The sequence below is a fragment of the Poromitra crassiceps genome, assembly GCF_964638095.1.
Source record: "Poromitra crassiceps genome assembly, chromosome: 21".
NCBI classification, from domain to species: domain Eukaryota; kingdom Metazoa; phylum Chordata; class Actinopteri; order Beryciformes; family Melamphaidae; genus Poromitra; species Poromitra crassiceps.
In genome coordinates this window covers 21124544-21150045 of record NC_139638.1, presented here as the reverse complement: position 1 = coordinate 21150045, position 25502 = coordinate 21124544, and the positions used below count along the sequence as shown (strand labels likewise).

Sequence of the window (25502 nt, the reverse complement as noted above, 5' to 3'; positions counted from 1 at the left end):
AAGAAAGTCACAGTTTGTCGCCAAACTGTTGCACTATAAGTTATAAATCAGAAAGACTACATACACTGTCGCCTAAGTGACGTCACTTTCTCTACCGGCAAAGCTGAATACCGGCGACATGACACAAGCTTCCACAAGCTATGTAGTTTTTATATGAAACTAACCCCTACGTTTCAGTTTGACGACAAACTGTGACTTTCTTCACATGCAAAGTTATGTTTTAAATTGACAAAATTAGCGTTGGCACCCCGTGGCACAATTCAAACAGGATCAAAAAAGTAACCCTATTCTCCGTCCACCGCCATTCATATTTTTCGCAGTGCTGGGACAGGGAGAAAGCAGGAAGTGACGTTTCACTTTGGCTCTCTATAATGAAGAAAAACATTACCACTGCAATGGAACATCCAAACCAAAAACCAAAACCCCCAAAAAAACAAAAAAAAACTAACCCTACCCTAACTAACCTAAAATCTAAACTAACCTAAACTAAACGTGTACCACTATTCCTTACAGAAGTTGTAGCTGTCATAGACTGTGTTGCATAGTTGATTGCTCTATTGCTGACAAAAATGTGTTATTGTAAGTCGCTTTGGATAAAAGCGTCTGCCAAATGACGTAATGTAATGTAATGTAAACCAAACCTACTAGTATTTAAATACTCATGTAGAGAAAGAAACAGACCTGGGTTGCAGTTCAGATCCATGAGGTGCAGAAGGAGACGTTCTCCGCTGAAGGTGGAGGGAGCAAACGCTGTTGCTGTTGCTGCTGACTGTAGCCACCCCGATGCCACTTCTTCATCTGATCTGGTCCTCGGAAGGTCACTCAGAGATAAGCCTCTTCTCCCTCTTGCTACACACACAACACAACACTGCAGCTACTTACTACTACTACTACTACTACCCTTCCTATTCTCTCCCTCCTTCCCTCCGTTTCCCAGTCCTCCTCCTCCTCCTCTTCATAGAATTCCTCCGACGTCAGTCCTCACTGCTCGCCGGTAAACTTCATCATCTTGTCGAGGCGGAGGCAGGTCAGCAGCGCGGCACGCCGATCATCAGCAGCACGTAGACAAGGTCGCGGCCAGGCCAGCAGTGCTGCCCATCTGTCTGCCTCGCAGGGGGCCTGTCTTCTACATGTACCTCTGGGGAGCTGAATGAGCAGAAGAGGTGTAGTAGGTTGGAGGACACTCACACACGGGGAAGAGCCGTGGAACTGGGCCCGGGTGGGAGTGGGGACAGCAGCAAGCCCTTAAGGCAAGTTGGGTCTGTCTGCTCTTCTCTGTAGGGAGGGAGTGCGGTGGGTGCGGGGGAGGCATCGTAAATCAACCAGCCCGCCCCAAAGTGGGGACCAGTAAATCTGGCGAACGGAGAGTGGGCACTTGGCCAAATGACTCATCCGACAGAGCTCTATAAATACGGCCGCCGCGCGGGGTCGGTGAGGCGGCTACCGGTGTGGCCAACAGTCTGGCTGCTCTTCTGAGGAGGCGCTGCTATCTGTCTTGGAGCTCCCTCGGTCTCGTTAGGCAGACCCAACTTCTTAATGAACGGACATTGAGAGTGGCCCTCTGAACCCATGGGCTCGTTAGGGTGATTAAATCTTACTAGCAGCTGGATTTAGCTCAGAGGGTGAAAAAATAATAGAGCCACATGTAAATATTTATCCAATGTGAAATCCGTTTACATACCATGGATCCCAACATTCAAGTCTAGTATCCGCACGAGACAAACAGATATGTTAGGCTACTGTAGTCCAGCAGCAACTTCAATGACAGGCCAAAATGTGCCCCTGCAAAGACCTAGCCAACCTGATATGTGGGGGCACGGGTTATGGAGGGGAGTTAGGTTTGGAGGAGGGGGGTCCTGATGAAGGAGATTGGTATTTGACATGTCAAATACCAACCCCCCCCCTCCATAAGACTGTTATGTAAGCGTCTGAGTTTCCTGTCCTTCTCTACGGCCTGAGACCAGGGCCTCTGCTCTCTTACGGTAGCACTGCATCTCCTCAAGAGAAACTCTCTGTTGTTGTTGTTGTTGTGGTGTGCACTCATCGATCATTCCCCCAGACTAACAAGTCCATAGAATCCACTCACTCAGATAGAGAGGCAAAGTGGAACGTCACTTCCTGCTTCAGCACTGTACCAGAGATTTTCATCCGCCATTTATTTTCTTATAAAATAAATATTATAAAATTATAAATTATAAATAATTTATAAAAACTATTATAAAATAGTTGTACTTTGTGATGAACCAAACGGTTCAGCTAACGCTAAAATCGGGAGAGACCATAGAACATTTCACTCGGACCACAACTTATAAAAACAACATTGAAAAAACATCTTCTTTAAACGAATTTTTTTTCAACATTTTGGTCCCAGTGAAATGTTATGCGATCTCTCCTGTTTCTACCATTTGGTTTGAACCAGTAAAACTATTTTTATACACATTTTATGAAATGTGTATGGGAAAATAAATGGCGGATGAAAAGATCTGGTACAGTGCTGAAGCAGGAAGTAGGTGGTCACTTTGCCTCTCTATACACAGAAACATTGAAACGCACACACGCACGCACGAAAGGAAGAAGAGAGCCCTGACCTAATAGTGGAGGATGGTTGAGGAAGAAGTGGATATATACACCACATACGAAAAGTATGCAGCTGATTGTTTGGACATAGTGAATTCCTGGCGCTCCTGTCTTTTCTCACTGTAGGAACGTGAGTTACTTTTCAGAAGCAGGTCATGTAAGTCGTTGACATTTTAGAACTAACAACAGCCCATAATTATATATCAGTCTGTGGCCGGTTGAAGTGCATAATGTGTTTGCTTAAACTGGAGCGAGATTGAGCGGGCTTTCACACCAGCCTTTTAGTCTGGACCTGGGTTTAGTCTGGACCTGGGTGCGGTTGGTGTCAGAAGTTGAGGTAGGAGGTGGTCCGAGTACGCTTCCAAGTGAACTGTGGGATGAATGGCATCAGTGCACTACAGGGCTGTAGTGATGAAACCAGACCAGCGATAGAGACACTGCATGAAATAGGCCACGCCCATCACGGGGGGAAAGCTCTCCGTTCACTTCCACACACCAGCGTCATATTCCTTGAATTAAACATAGCAAAAAGCTGTTGTGTGGTGGGGCTGCGCAGACAACAAATGTAAAAAATCACCAGTTAAAGTTTTTTTGTACTCCCGAGCAAAACAAGGAAGCCATTGAGAATCGGCGAGAAGAAAAATGTGGATCTAGCTGTCAATGAAGTAAGTTGGAGTGTTCATCTTCCGTATATATGATATTTTTGTGCAACACGCAACCATCCACGTGACATAGGAGAACGCCAGGATTGGGGGGGGAGTTTGTGTTTTCCCCCGTTTTGGGCGTGGTTTCTGAATGATGACGCGCTCCACAGCGTCTCTATGCCGGGAGGCTTGGGAACAATCAAACTCGGGTTGGGAGTAAAAACCACCTGACTTCTTAAAGTGCCAGCAGCACCTGTACTGTAGATGTATTAAAACATTCCGAGTGTCCCAACAGCAGTCATTCAATGTATAATAAATAGTTCTTGATGCAATGTCAAAGATATAGATGAACAGTCTTAGACAAGGCGTCCGGGTAGTGTAGCAGTAGATGGCCCTGCCTACCAACACGAGGGACGATTGTTAATTATTTTGCACTGTGACCTTTGGATCTTACATTTGACCTTGTAACACTCTCTGCTCTTTTGATGCATTTGATCTAAAGCCTCTGTGTATGAAATGTGCTAATGTGCTACAGTGTAGCACATTAGCACATTTCATACATTTGTGTAGCAGCTACACAATCACACTTGCCTTTCCTTGACAACATGACCTCCCGGGCAACCCCAATGGTGGAGGTAATGAAGTGATAATCAATTTAATCAAACTACTGTAGTGCAGTGCCCCCCCCCTCCCCTCCCGGGACATACTGCACTCCGTCAGGTCCCCCCTAAGCACATTCCCCAAGTTTGAAGTCCATCCGAGATACGAGAAGCACAGACAGACAGACAATCCTGGAATTATAGGGGCGGCTGTAGCTCAGGAGGTAGAGCGGGTCGTCCACTAATCACTTTGGATAAAAGAGGTCGGTGGTTCGATTCCCGGCTCCTCCAGTCTGCGTGTCGAAGTGTCCTTGGGCAAGATACTGAACCCCAAATTGCTTCCGTTGGTGTGCCAGCACCCTGCGTGGTAGCCTGCCGCCATCGGTGTGTGAATGGGTGAATGTAACTACTGACTGTAAAGCGCTTTGGATAAAAGCGCTATATAAATGCAGGCCATTTACCAATTATTATAGTATAATAATAATAATATATAAATAGCTAGATATAAGTTCACATGGGTTTCCACTAGGGCTGTGAATCTTCACTGGCCTCACGATTCGATTCGATTATGATTCAGAGGGCTACGATTCGATTCGATTACGATTATCGATGTATCTCGATGCATCTTAAATCGATGCATCACTTTTTTCCGCGACACATGATTTTTTTCCCCCTCGCTTTCTTTTTTCTCACTGTGTGGCTACTTTTAAAATAAAAGTGCATTTGGAATTGCATTGTATTATGATCCATAATTAAAATAAACAACGGCATGTATTCCATTATATTTTATTTGATTATTATAATTTTTTGGGACATTTGTGAATCGTTGCAGAATCGTGCACGTCCGCATCGCGATGCATCTTATAGTCGATTATTTTTTGACACCCCTAGTTTCCGCCAATGGAAACCCATGTGACATAACAACAAAGTATAGTAAAGTAGTAAAGGTGTTGACTCTCTCTCTCTCTCTCTCACACACACACACGCTCACACGCATGCACGCACGCACGCACGCACGCACGCACGCAGGCACACACACACACACACACACACACACACACACACACACACACGCACGCACGCACACACACACGAGCATCACTCTTAATACCTTATATACCTCTTTGTTGTCCTCCACAGCCCAGATAGAAAATCAACAGCATAAGCTGGTAGTTTATCATCTTTCCATGATCCTGACAGCTTTGTTAGCAGCTAATGGGGGATGCAACATTTTCTGAAACGTCTCTCGTTTATACTTCCAAAATGTGCGGCGGGCAACATTCCGTGTCCGTTCAGCCTCCATGTTACTCCCCCGTGTTGTTATTGTAGCTGTCTTTTCACATTTAGTGCTCCATACATCATGGTTTTATGACAAATAGCCCTCATCAACAACTGTGAAGTATGAGCCATTAGGTACTGTAGGTCCCTAAAGCTGTGTTCACACCAGTGGGCATTTCAGCCTGCCTATTTTTGAGGCCTATGCGGAAATTGCATTCTTTCCAAATGGCCAGTGGGGGTCGCAGCTTGTGTAGCACACTCCCGGGAACATCCATTCAACTATATGGGAAACGAGACAACTTCTCTCTCGGTCTATGTATTAAATAAACACTTTCCAAATTAGTGTATGGTCTGAAAAAACAAATTTCAAGTCTTTTTCATGCTCTAACGCGCTCCGTTTTCCAAATGATAGCCCCATTTCGAGGAAAATTGACGACAAACATTGGATAAAAAGAACAGTAATACTTCCGACCGGTAGAGGCAGCAATGTGCCGCAAGGCATCAGGTAGCAAGTATAGTTGAGCAAATTATCCGAAAATAGCGTTAGTTTATGATATTTTAATAATGTTAGTAGACAAACGTAACTATATAGATACCATACATCTAACGTCCATAACATGGCGGACCATTTAACGTTATTTATACCGTTAGATAAAGCCTTAAGCCTTCTCTGTATTCAGACCATTGGATTCAGCACAGAAAACGGAGTACGATAAGGTTTTAAATAGAGTCACGTTATAAACAACTAACCAACGCTGGGGGTCCGTATGGAAACAGTGTTACTCGAAATGGTTAAAAGTTAAATCAATTTGGTCATTCAGTGCCGTTTTACTGCAATGTAAAGTAAGTAGCGTTAGTGGCTACATTAGCCACAGTAGCTGACTACCCATAATGCATTACGGCGATAAGGGAGACAGAGCAAATTCGGAAACTCCCCCGGCAGCCGCTAGGGGCAGCCGCCCCTTCTCCTCGTACTTCCGCGTAGCATTAATCCATTCAACCAATCAAACGAAATCAAACAATATCCGGAAGTGAGCTTCATTTTGCTGTGTCAAAGTCAATGAGCTATGTTGGTCCATTTATATATAGGTCAATGGTTCACACCGATATATTTATTTTTCTCTCTGTCGCTTGATTCAACCCTTTGGAGTTGCTCTGTCGCTGTGTTTAAATCACTCGTCAACAGGCACAAGAATTGACAGACATCTGGGGGCTATAACGTTACGCAATGTCATGATGTTTGTCCACTACGAGCCACCGTAGTTGTTTACAAGCTAAGCCTATCAGCGTGCTCCTAACGCGAGCTCTATACCGGTAGTACAGACCTCACTTCATGTCAGCTGTCAGCCTGTCAATCAGCTGTCAATGCGGTTTGTTGCCACACAATAAACCAGCGGTTTGTTCCAAGCCAGTGTGATCCTTGACTCGCTCTCACACGGCAGCCAATCAGCGTTGAAGAGCGAGCGACTGATGCCAGCGTAATTTCGCTCGAGTTGGGACATTTCATCTCGGGCGACGAGCGAATTTTCGCCCTATTGCTCTGTCTCTGTCGCTCGGACGCCCAGCGATTTTTCTCCCGGGCGAATATACGCTCAATTGCTCGTTTGCATTGACTTTGTATGTAAACTCGATGCCAGCGAAAAACTTTAATAGGTCGGTGTGAACGCACCTTAAGAGCTTTGGTCCCACATTGAACTGCATATCGTATGGCCAGAAGAAATAGGACTGTAACCAGGTTGTTGACACAAATCACATTTGCGCGGTGTTACAACTGGAAATATAATACATTCACATTCATATCGCGCTCGTTTCGCACGCCGACGGCGGCACGGGCTGCAATGTAATCACACGGGGGGCGGGGCATAGCATACCGTCAAAGTGTACATTCACTAAAAGCGCTTGTTTTTGCAACTGACCGGCTCAGATTGTTATTGTAAGTGTCTGACAACATGGAGACGAGAGAAAGTGACTTGACTTGACTTGACTTGACCAAACCAAAATGACTTGGGACTTGCTTGAGACTTGGCCCAAAGTAACTTGTTCCCATCTCTGCTATACTCTATTGGATTCTCTTTAGAAATATAGGTCAGGATATTTTGTGAATCTGGATTGTCGATATCAGAAATAACGGGAATGTCCTGTGAATCAGGAATGTGTTCAAACAAGACAAAAAAGACAAAGAAAAAAAAAGAAGAAAGTTGAAAGACGAGGATGCTATCCACTGGTCCGCCCATCCCAGACCCTACTCCCTAGCTCGGCAGTAGCCCATTTAAAGTGTAACTATACCCAAACCCAAATGTTTGGTGAAGCCTGACACCTAATGGTGAAAAATAGGGTACTGAACTGTCCTTCTCTTATTGGCTGGTCACCTTCCCTGTGATGTCACCCTCTATAGAGAGTACAAGAGGTGGTGACACTTCACATAATGAGACTGTGCTTAACGACCTCTGGCGGTCATGTGACTATCCTGCGCGGCGTCCCCTGCTGGTGCAGTACCTCTACCAGTGGTTCTCAAACTTTTTCACATCAAGGACCCCTAAACTGACACAAATTAGACCATGTACCCCATTTGATACGATTTTGCCCCAGGGACCCCCCATCTGATAAGATTCTTGCTTTTAGTCGTTTTATTACAGAAAGTGTATGAAACCCTTCACCAAAGTTATACATTCTGTTGTTGTGTTACTTATGGAAACAAATCATTCCCTTTTTGGCTGGGGACCCCCCCTGGCACCCCTTTGACGGATCCCTGGGTGTCCCCGAACCGCACTTTGAGAACCACTGCTCTAATACACTGTGTACTTTTTACACTTTGGCTCGCCTAGGCGTGAAACTGACATGATACCGCGACCGCGGGTGCATTACACGCTTTGCAGTGATACTGGACTGTCCAGAGCCAACACTGTATGTGGAGATGAGCCCAACTTGTTGGTACTTCTCAACTTTCCACACAAGCTCAAGCTCCTTCTCTCCCAAAGAATTTATCCTCCATGTGCCAAGAGCTATTTATTTTCCATGGCCAACGTCTACAACTAGCCTCGTCTGCCCCTGCCCGTTGCCTGCCAGCCAGGCATTGTACCCGACCCCTACCTTCACCTTACAAGTGCTGAGCCCACAAGGCTTAAAGAGCCTCACCCTAAAATCCAAAATACATATTTTCCTCTCACCGATAGTGCTATTTATCCGTTTAGATTGTTTTCTGTTAGTAGTCTGCGTTTTGGAGATATCATATCAGCCATAGTGATTTCTGCCTTCTCTTCAATACAATGGAACCGGATGGCACTTGAAATTTAACAAATTGACAATTGAAAAACTCAACAGCAGTGTCTCTTTCCAGAAATCATGACCCGGTTACTCAAGATAATCCACAGACTTGTTGTGAGCAGTTTCATGTAGGAACAATTTTCGACCGAACTACACCCGCTAGCTAGCTAGCTGCTAGTTTCATGTAGGAACTAGCTAATGAGTGTAGTTTGGTCTTTTGTATAGGTAATGATAATGGATCAAATTCACATGCATTCTGAATAAATGCAGACATTTCTGGATTATATTACAGTAAATGCAATATTCACCTGTAGGGTAACACTTTATAATAACATTCAGTCGTAAGTCATTTATAAGCCTTTAGTTAATGATGAAATAATCAATTACAAAACATGAATATACATTTGTAGATGATTAATAAATGCTATGTTAACATATCACAAATGCGTTGTAAGTCATCTATAAACCTTTTGTAAATTGTGTTCTAAGCTCATCAATGATGTGTAAATCATTTACAAGGCTTTCTGCAGTCCACAAACCAATGGGTCGCCCCCTGCAGGCAAACAGGACACTTCCGCATTGGCTTCAATTTTGACAAACAGAGTTACCCCCTTGTATGTAACACATGTATGTGTGATGAATGGTTTACACTTTAGATTAGGGGATGCAGAAAGCCTTGTAAATGAATTGTAAATTATTTACACATCATTTACAACAGATGAGCAACACTTCATTTACTAAAGGTTTCTAGATGACTTAGAAGACATTTGTATATGTTAACATAAGATTGATTAATCATCTACAAATGTATATTCATGTTTTGTAAATGGTTAGTTCATCATTAACTAAAGGCTTATCAATGACTTACGACTGAACGTTATTATAAAGTGTTACCAAATGGAGCTCAGTCCTTTTTTGAGCCAGTGTCTTTCTTGGAACCCCCCAAACCCGATGATGCCACAACAGTGATATCCCCTGTGTCTTTGATGGCCCTCTCCCTCTCCCTCTCCCTCTCCCTCTCCCTCTCCCTCTCCCTCTCCCTCTCCCTCTCCCTCTCCCTCTCCCTCTCCCTCTTGGTGATGATGCTGAACACTTGGTGGTAATAAATTCAGATATCAAGAGAACAGCAACAAGGCATGCGAATCTGAGAGGCGCCCAGATGAGAAATGTCAACAACAGGCCGTCAGACCACAGCTCTCCCAGGAAGCCATATGGCACTACAGAGACACCAGGCACTGACTTCACATATACAGTGGGAAAAGCAGAGAGAGACCACAGAGAAGTCCACTTTGTGACTTTTCGAAAGTGTCATATCCACATTGGCCATGAGGAGGCGTATAAATTAAGATTCTTCTCCAAGATTTTGTTTATGGAAAAGATAGTTCTGTCAGAGTCACTCGTGCATTTCCATGTTTCATGTTACCGCCTTGATATCCGGCAAATGAATTGCTCCCTCTTTTCCTTCATCATGCATGCCTTGGTAGGCTGTTGTTGCTTCTATAGCTCATGGATTTATGATGCATCAGTGTTGGGCAATATATTAAGCTGTCATTTACATCAATACATCAAACGTGTCGTTTGAGAGCTGATCTTTTATGTCACGTGTTTCACATCACGTGTCCAAACCTCTCTCTCTTCCTCAAGTATTCATTCCATGGTTGTGCAGGCAGCTTTTCAAAAGAAAGAGAAAACTGACTGCCCTGGCCTTTTATATTGATTATAAACAAGTATCAGGAAATTGTGCAAAACATGGCATTGCAACTAGTGACTAAGCTAAGCTGCGTAGCTCGGTTGGTCCACAGAAATTCACTATCTGGTCGCATCAACATTCAACGTTATGTATCGGCATGAGTTTGCCAGTTCGTTCACATTAATGAACAGAAATGCGTCTATCTACGTCGATAGCGTTAGCCATGGAGCTAATACCTGAAATAGCGCTGGTCAAGACTGCTGTCCCACCCACTGCCGCTCAGAGTGAGTCCTCAATCATCCGCTAATCTGATTGGCCAGAAATGCCGGGATGCATTATGGGATAAATAGATTCTTCACTCTTAAGAGCAGATTATCGCATAATATGTACACACTCGTGTACCTTGTACTCCCGTTTTTCAATGTTTTTTCCAACTCTGAATCAAATGTTTTATGGTCAGTCACCATTCTGTAGCTAGACAGTCTTGGTTGCAGGCTTAAAACTCTTTAGATAAGGATTTTTCAAAATGTGATGAGAAAAATGTATGGGAAATGGACAGTTTTTGTTTTCTTGTGTTCAGACATATAGGTTTATTAGATGTTATACCTTGACAGTTTCGGCGATAGCTCTCGCCTTCCTCAGAAGCAGTCTACTGACAGCTGGGTATGACGTGTCAACCAGTCGTTTTTACACGACTGGCCGGGTGCCCAGCAGAACCGCCAGGTCTGCCGCGCCGGCCACGCCCACTGTGACGTGTCATGGCCGTACTGACTGCCGGCCACGCCCACTGTGACGTGTCATGGCCGTACTGACAGACCCGGGGCCACTAATGAAAATTAGCACTAATGGGGGATAAAAATGGGATAAAAAATCACGGAAAAAAATATTTAGAAGATATTTATTGTCAGTCCGTTGTACAAGTACTCTACACGTATGAAATGCTCATGCTAGGGGGTGCCATTACAAGACATAGTTCAAGTACAGTATAATCACAACAGTAATACGTATATATGTACGTAAATAAGGCAAAAAGTGAAAAGCACAATAGAATATAAATGAAATAGGATAAAAATAGCACTTGTCAGTAGAAGGTAGAGGAGGAAGGAACTCCTGCAACTTAGCCATTGTGGTGTTGACATGGGTGCGTGCCAGGTCAATGTACTGATGGATCTGGGTCTTCTTCTTCTCGTAGATCAGGGGCGCGGTGAAGAGGAGGATGTCAGCCAGGATGAGGATGGTGATTCCGTTGAAGACGGCCCCCACGTAGGTCAGCAACCACACGACCGCAGTCAGCTTCAGAGAGTCCACGAGGTCCTCGACCAGGATGAGGCAGCTCATCTGCTTCAGGGCTCGGTTGATGTAGGTCAGACTGTTGTCCACGTGCTTGCGGAGGAAGGTCTCCAGGGGTATGCTGATATCCTTATCCATCAACGTTTTGAAGGGGTGCCCGTCGCTGGTCTTCTGCACGGCCTGAATGACGGACTTGTAGATGCGGAAGGTGATGGTGCCACAGAGCAGGGCCAGCAGCAGGTAGGACACCACGCTGATGACGCTGAAGGCAGCCAGCGACAGCAGCAGCAGCATGGACAGGCCAAATGCTACCACCGAATTCTTGGGGTCTCGCCAGTGAATCAGGTCCTTGAGGGATAGGTTTGAGTCTTTGGCAGCAGAATTCTGTCGATCGCCAAACCCCTGGGACAATGATATCTGGGCGGACTCAGTCATTGGATCCATTTTCTTAAACTAGTTTAAAAGAACTGCACAAAGGCGATGAGATGGGTGTCGTTACACTTGGAGAAATGTGTTTTTCGTCAGCATTAAGTTGGGCCTTGCACCTTAAATACACAATATCAGAGGACTCAGAGGGAGAATTAACACCCCCAGTCCTACTTATAGCCTCTGCAGGAAAGGGGTTATGACATCACTGATGATGTCACAATGTCTATGACATCACTCGAGCACTCGATGATGTCATCAGTGATGTCACTCGAGCACTCGATGATGATGTCATCAGTGATGATGTGACCAGTGATGTCTAAAATACCTAAAACGACGTGGAGAGGGACAGAAAAGGGAAACTGGATGCATAAATCCACAAGTAGGCGGTAATGCAACATAAAGGATGCCACCTTGCCATAAAACACCACAGAAGAAGAAAATATGTAAAATATCACTAGAGCGCCCCAATGGGGTGCATTTCTTTCATTTTGATTTCGCACCAGGTACATGCCAGACCCCTGAAAAGTGTTTTGGCAATTTATTCATTCATTCAGTTAGTGTTTCTTTTTGGGGGGGTTTCTTTCAACACGCCTTATGGGTTTTTGAAAACCAATAAGAAATGGTTCAGTGCATTGCAGAAACTTACATACATATTAACCAAGTGCCTTTAAGTTGAACAGAAAAATATTAACCAAGTGCCTTTAAGTTGAACAGAAAAAGTAACTCAACAAGAGTCCAATCAGTAACAGAAATCCCAATACTACCTTTCTATACACAAACTCCTTTTTATGCTCGGAAGTTAAGCTGTGCAGTCGTTTTTTTTTTACATTGAATATCGAGTAGCTCAAAAAGATTTTGTTTGTTCAGTGTGGTAGGGTGGGTGGGAGTAGTAGTAGTGAGACGGTTGGCAGGTGGGGTGGAAGGGGGAGGGAGGATGGTGAGGTTTTAGTAGGCGGTTGGGGAGGGTGGAGGTGGAGGCTGATCATTCAGTTTTGCTGTGCTTCACAGCTCCAGGAAGCTTCTCTTGCAACTTAGCCATTGTGGTGTTGACTTGGGTGCGTGCCAGGACTGCCAGGTTGATGTACTCATCGATCTGGGTCTTCTTCTCGTAGATCGGGGGCACGGTGAAGAGGAGGATGTCAGCCAGGATGAGGATGGTGATTCCGTTGAAGACGATCCCCACGTAGGTCAGCAGCCAGAAGAACACAGCCAGCTTCAGTGAGTCCATGAGGTTCATCTGCTTCAGGGCTCGGTTGATGTAGGTCAGACTGTTGTCCACGTGCTTGCTGAAGATCTCCGGGGGAATGCTAACATCCTTATCCACGGCCTGAATGATGGAAGGTGATGGTGACACAGAGCAGGGCCAGCAGCAGGTAGGACAACCCGCTGATGACGCTGAAGGAAGCCAGCGACAGCAGCAGCAGCATGGACAGGCCGAACGCTACCACCGAATTCTTGGGGTCTCGCCAGTGGATCAGGTCATTGACAGATAGCGTTGACTCAGCTCCAGGAAGCTTCTCCTGCAACTTAGTCATTGTGGCGATGAATTGGGTGCGTGCCTGGTCGAGGTACTGATCGATCTGGGTCTTCTTCTTCTCGTAGATCGGGGGCACGGCGAAGAGGAGGATGTCAGCCAGGATGAGGATGGTGATTCCGTTGAAGAGGGATCCCACATAGGTCAGCAGCCGCATGACCACAGCCAGCTTCAGAGAGTCCACGGGGTCCTCGACCAGGATGAGGCGCCTCATCTGCTTCAGGGTTCGGTTGATGTAGGTCAGACTGTTGTCCACGTGCTTGTGGAAGGTCTCCGGGGGAATGCTGATATCCTTATCCATCAACGTTTTAAAGAGGTGCCCGTCGCTGGACTTCTGCATGGCCTGGATGGACTTGCGGAAGGTGATGGTGCCACAGAGCAGGGCCAGCAGCAGGTAGGACACCACGCTGATGACGCTGAAGGCGGCCAGCGACAGCAGCAGCAGCATGGACAGGCCGAACGCCACACACGACTTCTTGGGGTCTCGCCAGTGAATCAGGTCCTTGACGGATAGCTTTGAGTCTTTGGCAGCAGAATTCTGCTCATCGCCAACCACCTCCGACGATACCTGGGTTGACTCAGTCATTGGATCCATTTTTTCCAAACTATAGTTGGAAAAAACTGCACAAATGCGATTAAACACTTGATATTCTCCTGTCCTGTCCTTTGTAAATGTGTTTTTTGTCTGACTTTCCTCAGAATTACACGACTTGGTAACATTTAAGACGCAATGTGTAAGCACTCAGAGGGAAAGGACACACCTCCAGTGCTACTTATAGCCTCTGCAGGGAAGGAGTTATGACATCACTGATGATGTCACAATGTTTATGACATCAGCACCAGCCATAAATCACTGATATCAATTATGTGATGTGTGATGTCGCTCGAGCGCTTGAAGATGTCATCAGTGATGTCACTCGCGCAGTTGTGATGTCATCAGTGATTATGTCACCAGTGATGTCACTCGAGCAATTAGTGATGTCACCACCAAATAGGGCGGTGTTCGACTAAAATATGTAAAATATCACTGTAATGCCCCCATAGATGCATTTCTTTCATTTTGTTTTCACACCAGATACATGCCAGACCCCTGAAAGGTTTTGGCAAACTTTAGAGATGATCAGAGCAACTCCGGACACACACACACACACCTTCAATTATAGTAAAACAATTGTTTTATTTATTTATTCATTCAGTCAGTCAGTCAGTGTTTCTTTTTTGGGGGCTTCAACATGCCTTATGGGTTTTTGAAAACCAACAATGAGAAATGTTTCAGTGCTTTTGCAGAAACGTACATAAGTGCCTTTAAGTTGAACAGAAAAAGCAACTCAACAGGCCAATCAATCAGTAACAGAAATCCCAATACTACCTTTAATCCAAATACTACCTTTAGACACAAACTTCTCTTTAGCTGCGGTCAGCATGGCCAGCAAGCAGCTCTATAAGTCCGTTAAATCTCCAATGGAGTGGATGACGTCACACTCTGACTGATGCATATCTGGTCGCAACTATTGCGAATTCGTGGTTCTTTTCTCTAATGCTCGGAAGTTAAGCTGTGCAGTAGTTTTTTTTACATTGAATATCGAGTAGCTCAAGAAGATTTTGTTTGTTCAATGTGGTAGGGTGGGTGGTGGGAGTAGTAGTGAGACGGTTGGAAGGGGGAGGGAGGATGGTCAGGATTTTGTAGGCACGAGGGGGGGGGGGGGTGGAGGCTGCTGATCATTCGGTTTTGCTGTGCTTCACAGCTCCAGGAAGCTTTGCTCGCAACTTAGACATTGTGGTGTTGACTTGGGTGCATGTCTGGACTGCCAGGTTGATGTACTGATCGATCTGGGTCTTCTTCTTCTCGTAGATCGGGGGCACGGTGAAGAGTAGGATGTCAGCCAGGATGAGGATGGTGATTCCGTTGAAGACGGTTCCCACGTAGGTCAGCAGCCACATGACCACAGCAAGGTTCAGTGAGTCCATGAGGTTCTCAACCAGGAAGAGGCGGCTCATCTGCTTCAGGGTTGAGTTGATGTAGGTCAGACTGTTGTCCACGTGCTTGCTGAAGATCTCTGGGGGAATGCAAACATCTTTATCCATCAATGCTTTGAAGGGGTGCCCGTCGCTGGACTTCTGCACGGCCTGAATGATGGACTTGTACATACGGAAGGTGATGGTGCCACAGAGCAGGGCCAGCAGCAGGTAGGACACCACGCTGATGACGCTGAAGGCAGCCAGCGACAGCAGCAGCAGCATGGACAGGCCGAACGCCACACACGACTTCTTGGGGTCTCGCCAGTGGATCAGGTCCTTGACAGATAGCGTTGAGTCAGCTCCAGGAAGCTTCTCTTGCAACTTAGTCATTGTGGTGTTGACTTGGGTGCGTGCCAGGACTGCCAAGTTGATGTACTGATGGATCTGGGTCTTCTTCTTCTCGTAGATCAGGGGCCCGGCAAAGAGGAGGATGTCAGCCAGGATGAGGATGGTGATTCCATTGAAGACGGCCCCCACGTAGGTCAGCAACCACACGACCGCAGCCAGCTTCAGAGAGTCCATGGGGTCCTCGACCAGGATGAGGCGCCTCATCTGCTTCAGGGCTCGGTTGATGTGGGTCAGACTGTTGTCCACGTGCTTGCGGAAGGTCTCTGCGGGAATGCTGACATCTTTATCCATCAACGCTTTGAAGGGGTGCCCGTCGCTCGACTTCTGCATCACCTGAATGATGGCCTTGTAGATGCAGAAGGTGATGGTGACACGGAGCAGGGCCAGCAGCAGGTAGGACACCACGCTGATGACGTTGAAGGCGGCCAGCGACAGCAGCAGCAGCATGGACAGGCCGAACGCCACACACGACTTCATGGGGTCTCGCCAGTGGATCAGGTCCTTGAGGGATAGCTTTGAGTCTTTGGCAGTAGGATTCTGCCCATCGCCAAACCCCTGGGACAATGATGTCTGGGCGGACTCAGTCATTGGATCCATTTTTTCAAACTAGTAAAAAAAAGACACAAAGACAATGGAATGGATGTCGTTACACCTGATGTTCTGCTGTCCTGTCCGTTTCCTCAGCGTCCAATTTATAACCTCAGCAGGGAATGACTTATGATGTCACTGTTGATGTCACAATGTCTATCTATGACATCATCAGTGTCTGTCATAAATCACTGATGACATCACTGATGACAATATATGACATCACTGATGATGTCACAATGTCTATGACATCACTGCCGATGTCACAATGTCTATGACATCACTTGCATCGAAAATCTGTCGGCAAGCTCTGTGAAATGCTGAATAACAGCTCATAGTGGGCAGGCTCGCATGCTGCACCTCACCCAATCAAAATGGAGCGGACGTGCTCGAGAGTCAACCGGTGTGTAGTAACACACACACACAGTGTGTGTGTGCATTTGTGTACGCGCGTGTGTGCATGTGCGTGCGTGCATGTGCGCGGGTGTGTGTGTATTGGGGTCGGGGGACTAATTTTTATTTCCAGAAGCTGGTTAATTGATTATAGTTAGGTGGGGATCTGTGGAGTCGGGCCAGAAGCACAGATGAAGATGTGTGAGTCATTGTTGCACAACGTGATGGGGCCTTTTGCGAGATTAAAACAGCTCGTTATGGATTTCAAGAACTTGCTGGATGATAATGTGGACGGAGGTATTTGTGATAAATGTGCATGTGTTTTGTTCATCATGCAGGTGCACACATGCAGTCAACACCAGCACAATAACCTTTATATCACTAGTGACATGTGGGCCTATTAAAAAAACAGCTTCCAGGCATTCGTGACACTGAAATGTCAACACCACAGAGTAATGTGCATTCTGCTCCACTGGCTTCCTGATGTCTGGAGGGAGGGTAACGTACATTCTGAGCGTGCCATATTTTCTTGCCATCAGTGAACAACTAAAATAATTGTGTTATTAAACGCCCCCTGCTGGTTGGGGGCTTTTTGTCACCCATCTGTCACTCCATCATCATGTTGAGGTACTTAGGGTCTGCAGGCTGCCTGCTGGCCAACTTCAAATTACCCTCCGACTACAACGCTCAGTGCTCTTCTGTCTTCACCCTCTAATAGTAATCTGTAACATTAGACTAGCACTCAGTCATGACTGTGCAATAAGAAGTTTTATTGGACGGTTCAGTGAGGATACTATGTTCTTCTGTTGAAACACATTCCTAGGTGCCAGGCTAGTTCAAAAAGAAGAAAAGCTACTGAAGGAGAAGGAGCTTTGTTCAGGACCTGAATTTGACAACGATATTTAGAACAGAGGTGAAAAAGAGTTTGATCTCATTACTGTATGTCTCAATGAAATCTCCAGATCGCACACATTAGTCTCAGGGTTGAATATACGGACATATAAGTTCATATATAACATATAAGTTCTGACTTTGCATATTGCAGGTTTAAATTAAGAGGCATACTGTAGAACATTGACTCAGACAAATGTATTGCTTACTATCTTGTAGTAAGATACATGCAGTAAATTGCATGTACAAGTTTTCCTACTGTGATACTGCAATGCTTTGAAAAACCACATGAGGGCACCATCACCTTTCTATCAAACAGGGGGCCACAGGGGCTTTCCCCACACTGAATAGCCAAGTATGTACCTGTCTATACAATTGTCTCTATGTTAGGCTCCTCACAACCGCAGTATGTGAAGTGAACTCACACCTAAAAGGAGGGAATTCCTAGAAATCCGTACTCAACCAGCTGGAGGCAAACATAATCGTATGACACTGAGAGAGAAGACCAAACACACAACCAGCTGGAGGCAAACATAATGGTATGACACTGGGAGAAGACCAAACACAATTCTATATTTTGCACTCAGACTTTGCTCTGTAAACAGCATTTTCTGCTGGAGGCCATCCACCTGCTTACTGCAACCTGATCCCAAGGTCATCTTATGCAGCATGGAATGGATGATGCCCCTGGTCATCTTATGTAGCATGGAATGGATGATGCCCCTGGTCATCTTATGTAGCATGGAATCAGGGGCGGACTGGGATCATAATTCAGGCCGGGCATTAGATACCAAGCAGGCCAGGCCGATACGGGCCGACGCACGTGCCGGCGTCCGAAGGGCGCCGTCGAAAAATTTGGGCCGTTTGAAGCTCAATTTGGGCCGTTTGAAGCCCAATTTGGGTCGTTTAAAGCCAGATTTGGGCCGTTTGAAGCCCAATTTGGGCCGTTTGAAGCCCAATTTGGGCCAAGTCCAATTTTACAATGAGATGCACCCACTTTAAACCTGAATAAAGTAATAAAACCACTAGTAAACCAGTAGGCGGCGCTTGGCCTGCTGTTCAGTGAGTGGCCTGGCCTGGCCTGCAAATTTTTTTTTTTTTTTTTTTTTTTTTTTTTGCAGGCCAGGCCAGGCCAGGTCACCGGGCATTTGCCCGACGTGCCCGATTATGCAGTCCGCCACTGCATGGAATGGATGATGCCCCTGGGGGGGGGGGGGTGACTATGGAAACATTCCCAAAGCAGCAGCAGTGCCTCGCTGTGGCCTGACCAGCCAGTGGATAGCCTAGCTTAGAGGTTCTGAAATGTTTTTCAGCCAAGGACCCCTTACAAGATAGAAAATATACCAGGGACCCCCCTCATTCTGATTTGTGATTTTGGGCTAAGCTTAATTGTTTCCACGGTAACGTGCTTGACTTTTAAATTGATAGGTTTGTTAGATTAGAATGTAATCCATGAACCATTTTAGATTTAAAGCATACAATATTTTCATTGAAATATGAAGCTTTTGCAAAAAAAAATATATATATATATATATACTGTATATATATATACACACACACCGTATATATATATATATATATATATATATATATATATATATATATATATATATATATATATATATATATATATATATTCTTTTTTTTTTTTCTTCTTAATACTTTTCGTGTACCCCCTTGAAAAGTGCCACGGACCCCTGGGGGACCCCCATTTGAGAACCACTGGCCTAGCTGAGCTGTGGAGAGAGAGAGAGTGACTGAGAGAGAGAGAGAGAGAGAGAGAGAGAAGCCCCATACATATAGGACGAATCAGCGTGACGTCACTTGCCACCCAGAAATGCGGAACCCGGCGGCAGTTAACTAGTATGAGTTGTGCCAAACAAACGTTGAAATCTCAAAAACTATACATCACATCGCTTATATTTTGACATTCTGAGTGAGAGCAGAAGTAGCTCAAGAGTTTAATGTATAATATATGCATGTCGTGTTAAAGTTGTGTGAACTGTCGCAGTTTTTAAAATGTAAACAGAGTTAACTGGCTAGAGTCAGACACTCAACGCCTTGCGCCACTTGTGCTCCATAGGGTTCCATTGCCGTTGCCACCCAGTGACGCGGTTAGTTTACCAAAATGCTGCTCGGCTGATCCCTCGTAGAGAAATCTAGAGATACTCCTGTTTGCATCATGCACACACTTGCACACGCACACGGACACACACACACACACACACACACACGGACACACACACACACACACACACACACACACACACACACACACACACACACACACACACACACACACACACACACATGCTCACAGTGGATCAGATGTTTATTGAGAGTGTGTGTGTGATTAGTAAGGTGGAGCCTGAGGCATGAAGAGTACTTGGTACTTTGTACTAGAGGCCAACAAGCCAGAGCACAGTGCTTATTAGACCGTGGGGAGAGGAGAGCAGTCATGGCTTCTCCATTACAAGCACAGCCGGAGACGACTTCCTTCAACAGATGATTCACCACAGACGGGCCATGGGGACTGATCTTTGGCTACAGGTGTTTATTCAACTGTGACAGATATTTATATTCAGTCCTAATCAAAGCCATTGTGGGGGTTTATTTATTTGTGTATTTATGTATTTATGTATTTATTTATTTATTTATGTATTTATGTATGTATTTATGTATTTATGTATTTATAGTTTGATTTCTTCATTTTTTTAAATATAATTCTTAAAAAAAGACACATTAATAAAGACAACACTGTTGTGCATGCATATTGACGTGTTCTTTGCATGACTTTTCAGCATCTATCAACTATATAATTGTGTAAAATATCATCTCAAACGTCCGCAAAGTTTGAATCACACATGAAAGCATTGGGCTGGTAACTCTCCCAGATTCATAAGTACACCTGCCTCAGACTGTGCATGGCTGATATGAATTAATATGGTAACGATATATTAATTTGGTACAGGGAGTCGGGGGGGGGGGGGGGACTCTCTGCTTGTTCTCTGTCACTTGTATTGCTGGTCTCAAAACCCAGACCGGCGTCGTTGGGAGAGCTGTGTCATAACAGGTTCTGTATTCACACCTGACATTCTTGGGAGGACTCAGCATCATCAGATAAAACGGCACACTGCTCCTGAGCTAGTAGAACATTCAGATGTGTAAATCCAGAGGTTCATTCTGTCAGAGCTGCCTTCACTTGGCTGCACTGATCCAAAAATCAATACTCGGGAAGAATCCAGTTCTTCTGCGATCCTTTAGAGAATTATGCGACGCTTCAGGCAAGTCACAAGTCACATCATCAACTGCACAAGGAATCGAAAAACCCTTCGCCATTTTGTTTTAAATGGATCCTTCAATGTAAAAACATGTCTGACAGATCATATTCAAAATAATAATATTGGAAATAATAATATACATTATGCATTTTTCTTTCTCTTCCTTGTCCCTTTTAGCTAAGCCTCTCTGTGCGTGCACATGTTGCAACATGTTGCATGCAAACAGTGCTATGCGTCAACCAGTGTTGGGCAAGTTACTTTCAAAATGTAAGATACTACATATTACTAGTTACTTTAATTTGAAAGTAATAAGTTACATTACAATATTACTGTCTGTGTAGGGTAACTCGTTACTTATTACACTACTTTTGCATTACTTTCACCAAAATAACAGCAGTAGCAGAATGACATCGGTGCCCTGGAACCATCCCGAAAAATAATGTCAACCACCTTGATGTCAGTGTAAACAATCCAAAATTCTAAATGTTATCCTTTTCCTTTGTTATTGTCATCTATAGTTATTTACATAAAAACAGACAGTTTGATTAGGAAATGATTGTATCTTTATTTAAATACCGTATGTGCTTTGATTTAAAAAAATGTAACCCAATTGTAACTTGAGTTACATGAGAAAGTAACTGGTATAATATTACTGAAATCCTATAAGTAATAAGTTATATTACTGAGTTACTGCTAAAAGTAATATATTACATGTAATATGTTTATTATTGTTACTTTTGTAATGAGTTACCCCCAACACTGGCGTCAACACAGCAATGTTGAAGAATATTTATCGTCTGGGCAAGCAAGACAAAAGCTCCTCTCTTGTGCCTATCTGTGACAGTTCACCTAAAGAGATAGTCACCATTCTAGTCTAAACATTGTCGGCCGTGTGGAAAATCTGCCTGATAGGAGCCGTCTCCCACTCTCTTGAGTGCACAGAGACAGCCAGAGACACTGTGTGACAGAAGAAGAAGTAGCGTTTGAGGAGAGAGTGGAAACATTGTGTCAAACAGTGACATTCAGGGTGCGTTCAGGAGCACAATCGCTGGGGGGAAAATGAGCACACGAAAGAGAAAAGCTTGTTGAGAATAAAGAGAAGGTGCGAGACAGTTCAGGTCAGCACTGACAGGCTCGTCAGGCAGCTGCTTCACCTCCACACTGTAAGGATGTTATGTGCAACTTTTCCAGCTTCAACTTTACGGAAGAGCTGAACGCACCCATCTCACAGCAACCGTTTTGAGGTGGTAAAGCAGGCGTAACCAATACCATTAATGATGGTTCCATTGGGTGTTCCAATGCCAGGAGGGCCCTCGTTATTGTTATCCGTTACACCTGTTTTACTTGCTGCTTTACCACCTCAAAACGGCTGCTGTGAAGAGGGCCTTAATAGGCCCTTTTCACGGGGGCCATTTTGTGTCCAACTTCCATGATCGGAAGTTGGAAACCCTCATTAGTGTTTTTCTTGCACCTGTGTTTACCCTGCCTTTTCGACACAAAATGGCCCCCGTGAAAAGGGTCTATAGTCTCCTGATATGTGGACAGAATGCGGGGCCTGCAGTACAGTACCTTCATGTGGTCTCCCTCCCACTGCAGCATTTTGTCCTGATGTCGCCCCCTGCTGGCAGGCACCAGATACCCGGGTCCTGTCCAGCTCCCATTACTGTATCAGCCACACAGGACAATGGACAACACTGTCCTATTCGGGAGTTATTTAGGAGCTCACAGTCCTCTCTGTCTGGACCAAGCAGACCCAGATGGTCCTGGCTCTAGCTAGTCTCTATGTGTTGTGTTCATATACTGCAGGGCCGCATTTAGACCAGTGGAATCTGTGTGTTGTGTTTTCCTCTCTGTCGCTCTCTCTCCGCTTCTCTCTTAGACCTCTTTCTTTGCTGTCTCATAAGTCGCCTCCTTGTTTTCCGTCAACATGGAGGACGCAGCAGAATGGAGAAAGCACTTTCTTCTCAGTGGTACTTGTGTGAGAAAGTGAACAAAACTTTTCTTCAAGTCTCAGAAGGACCTGTTGTGAACGTCACATTTTCATCCACACGTCTTGTGCCTTTATGGCATCTCCTCTTGTCTGAGACACTCTTTGATAGTTTGAGAAGAAAACACCCATTTTTGTCATAAAGCTGCCTTATAGACTTCAGCAGAATTTACTACGGAAATTGTGACCATGGCAATCAAAGTGTGTGTGTGTGTGTGTGTGTGTGTGTGTGTGTGTGTGTGTGTGTGTGTGTGTGTGTGTGTGTGTGTGTGTGCGCGCGCACGCGCGCTTGTGTGTGCACGTGCATGGCATGCACGTGTCTATGTATGTGTGACTGCGCAAATGTGTTTGCAGAGGTTATGGTGTGTGTGTGAGAGAGAGAGAGAGAGAGAGAGAGTGTGTGTGGTGTGTGATGTCACTCGAGCGTGATCTCACTGATGATATAATGCAAGAGCGTTTTCCGGCGGTGTGTGTGTGTGTTTGTGCATGTGTGTGTGTGTGTGTGTGTGTGTGTGTGTGCGTCCACACATGTTGTTTGTGTATGTACTGTTCATGTGTCTGCAATCTACATCTTACTAGTGTTTTACCTCCTGGGAAACAAGACCATAATTTCTCTGACTCCACCAATTTGATCTGATTTGATCTGATTTGATCTGATTTGATCTGATTTGATCTGATTTGATCTGATCTGATCTGATCTGATCTGATCTGATTGTATCCTTGCTGTCTTGAAGTGACACTTGGAGCCAGTAGCAGTAATCCAGTCCTGACTGTCTGGCATTGTAACTTCCTCATCAAACTGGTCGGCCACACAACACACACACTTACACACAATAGCACTTAATGAAAATCCCCCTAATGCAAAAATGTACTTAAAAGGGTGTGACGACACAATGTAAATAAGCACAGTGTGTAAATATAATGTTCACAGTCACCAGCCTTTCATTGAGTTCTGACTTCATTCTGCCATTTCTAAAACAGCTTCTTAGCAGCTGAGTTGGAAAAGTATGCTGCTCCATTGTGTAAAATGTAGCATTTTATTTTTTACAATAAAGATATACGTAAATGATTTCGTCCTGGAAAGCCTTTTCAAAACAACACACCAACCAACATTATATGAATAGCTCACAGAGATGCTCACAAGTCATTTTTTACAAGTCCAAGTCAAGTCTCAAGTCTATTTGAGCTATAGTCCAAGTCAAGTCTCACGTCTTTGGCCACAATTCCAAGTCAAGTCTCAAGTCTCTTATGGATGAACGTTCTATCATCTGCTGGATGCCATCCGGTCTGCTTAGAACACTGCATAGCTATTAGCTAACTAAGGAATTCAAAGCATGTACTGTATTATCCTCACTCCTTTATCTTTGATTAATATTAATATTAATATTAATATTAATATTAATATTAATATTAATATTAATATTATGATCTAACTGGCTGTTAGTTCAGTGAGTTCAGTATCATGATAAGACTGATACCAGAAGACTGCAGGGAATATTGGCATATCACTCAACATAATGTCAGTTAAGTACATATTTTGGGGCATTACATTTATACACACTTTGTATCTGCATTGTGTTGTCACACCCTTAGAAATAGTACTTTATTCCAATAACTATTTACGCAGCAACACCATAAAACAACACCCTGACAGATATACAGCATGACCACAGTCAGAGCAGCAACACCCTGACACATATACAGCATGGCCACAGTCAGCAGCAACACCCTGACAGATATACAGCATGACCACAGTCAGCAGCAGCAACACCCTGACAGATATACAGCATGACCACAACACCCTGACAGATATACAGCATGGCCACAGTCAGCAGCAACACCCTGACACATATACAGCATGGCCACAGTCAGCAGCAGCAACACCCTGACAGATATACAGCATGGCCACAGTCAGCAGCAGCAACACCCTGTCAGATATACAGCATGACCACAGTCAGCAGCAATAGGGCGGCTTTAGCTCAGGAGGTAGAGCGGGTCGGCCAATGACGCAAGGGTTGGCGGTTCGATCCCCGCTCCCTCCCAGCTGCTGTCGTTGTGTCCTTGGGCAAGACACTTAACCCTCCTTGCTCCCGATGGTGTGTAGGCACCCTGTGTGGCAGCCTGCCGCCATCGGTGTATGAATGGGTGAATGTAGACTATCTACTGATTGTAAAGCGCTTTGGATAAAAGCGCTATATAAATGCAGGCCATTTACCATTTACAGCATGACCACAGTCAGCAGCAACACCCTGACACATATACAGCATGACCACAGTCAGCAGCAACACCCTGACAGATATACAGCATGACCACAGTCAGCAGCAACACCCTGACAGATATACAGCATGGCCACAGTCAGCAGCAACACCCTGACAGATATACAGCATGACCACAGTCAGCAGCAGCAACACCCTGACAGATATACAGCATGACCACAGTCAGCAGCAACACCCTGACACATATACAGCATGACCACAGTCAGCAGCAACACCCTGACACATATACAGCATGACCACAACACCCTGACACATATACAGCATGACCACAGTCAGCAGCAACACCCTGACACATATACAGCATGACCACAGTCAGCAGCAACACCCTGACAGATATACAGCATGACCACAGTCAGCAGCAACACCCTGACAGATATACAGCATGACCACAGTCAGCAGCAACACCCTGTCAGA

At 45.0% G+C, this 25502-nt stretch overlaps 2 protein-coding genes and 2 pseudogenes across 4 annotated transcripts in view; all 4 read right to left on the bottom strand.

The window, feature by feature from the left end:
• The window catches only part of arhgap24 (Rho GTPase activating protein 24), an 81406-nt gene that overhangs the window by 50840 nt on the left and 5064 nt on the right, over positions 1-25502 (bottom strand). The gene's annotated exons all lie outside the window — the stretch shown is intronic.
• Positions 1029-11786, bottom strand: LOC310795332 (reticulon-3 pseudogene; annotated as a pseudogene). The gene is made up of 2 exons: positions 11131-11786; positions 1029-1146 (listed from the first exon to the last, which is right to left on the bottom strand). The product of its transcript is annotated as a reticulon-3 pseudogene (transcript).
• LOC310795330 (reticulon-3-B pseudogene) lies at positions 12754-13900 on the bottom strand (annotated as a pseudogene). The gene has a single exon. The product of its transcript is annotated as a reticulon-3-B pseudogene (transcript).
• LOC310795817 (reticulon-2-like) lies at positions 15025-16269 on the bottom strand (the record flags this gene model as incomplete). Its single annotated transcript, XM_083657909.1, has 1 exon — positions 15025-16269. The coding sequence occupies one exon, from the start codon at positions 16267-16269 to the stop codon at positions 15025-15027; it is 1245 nt and encodes a 414-aa protein (XP_083514035.1).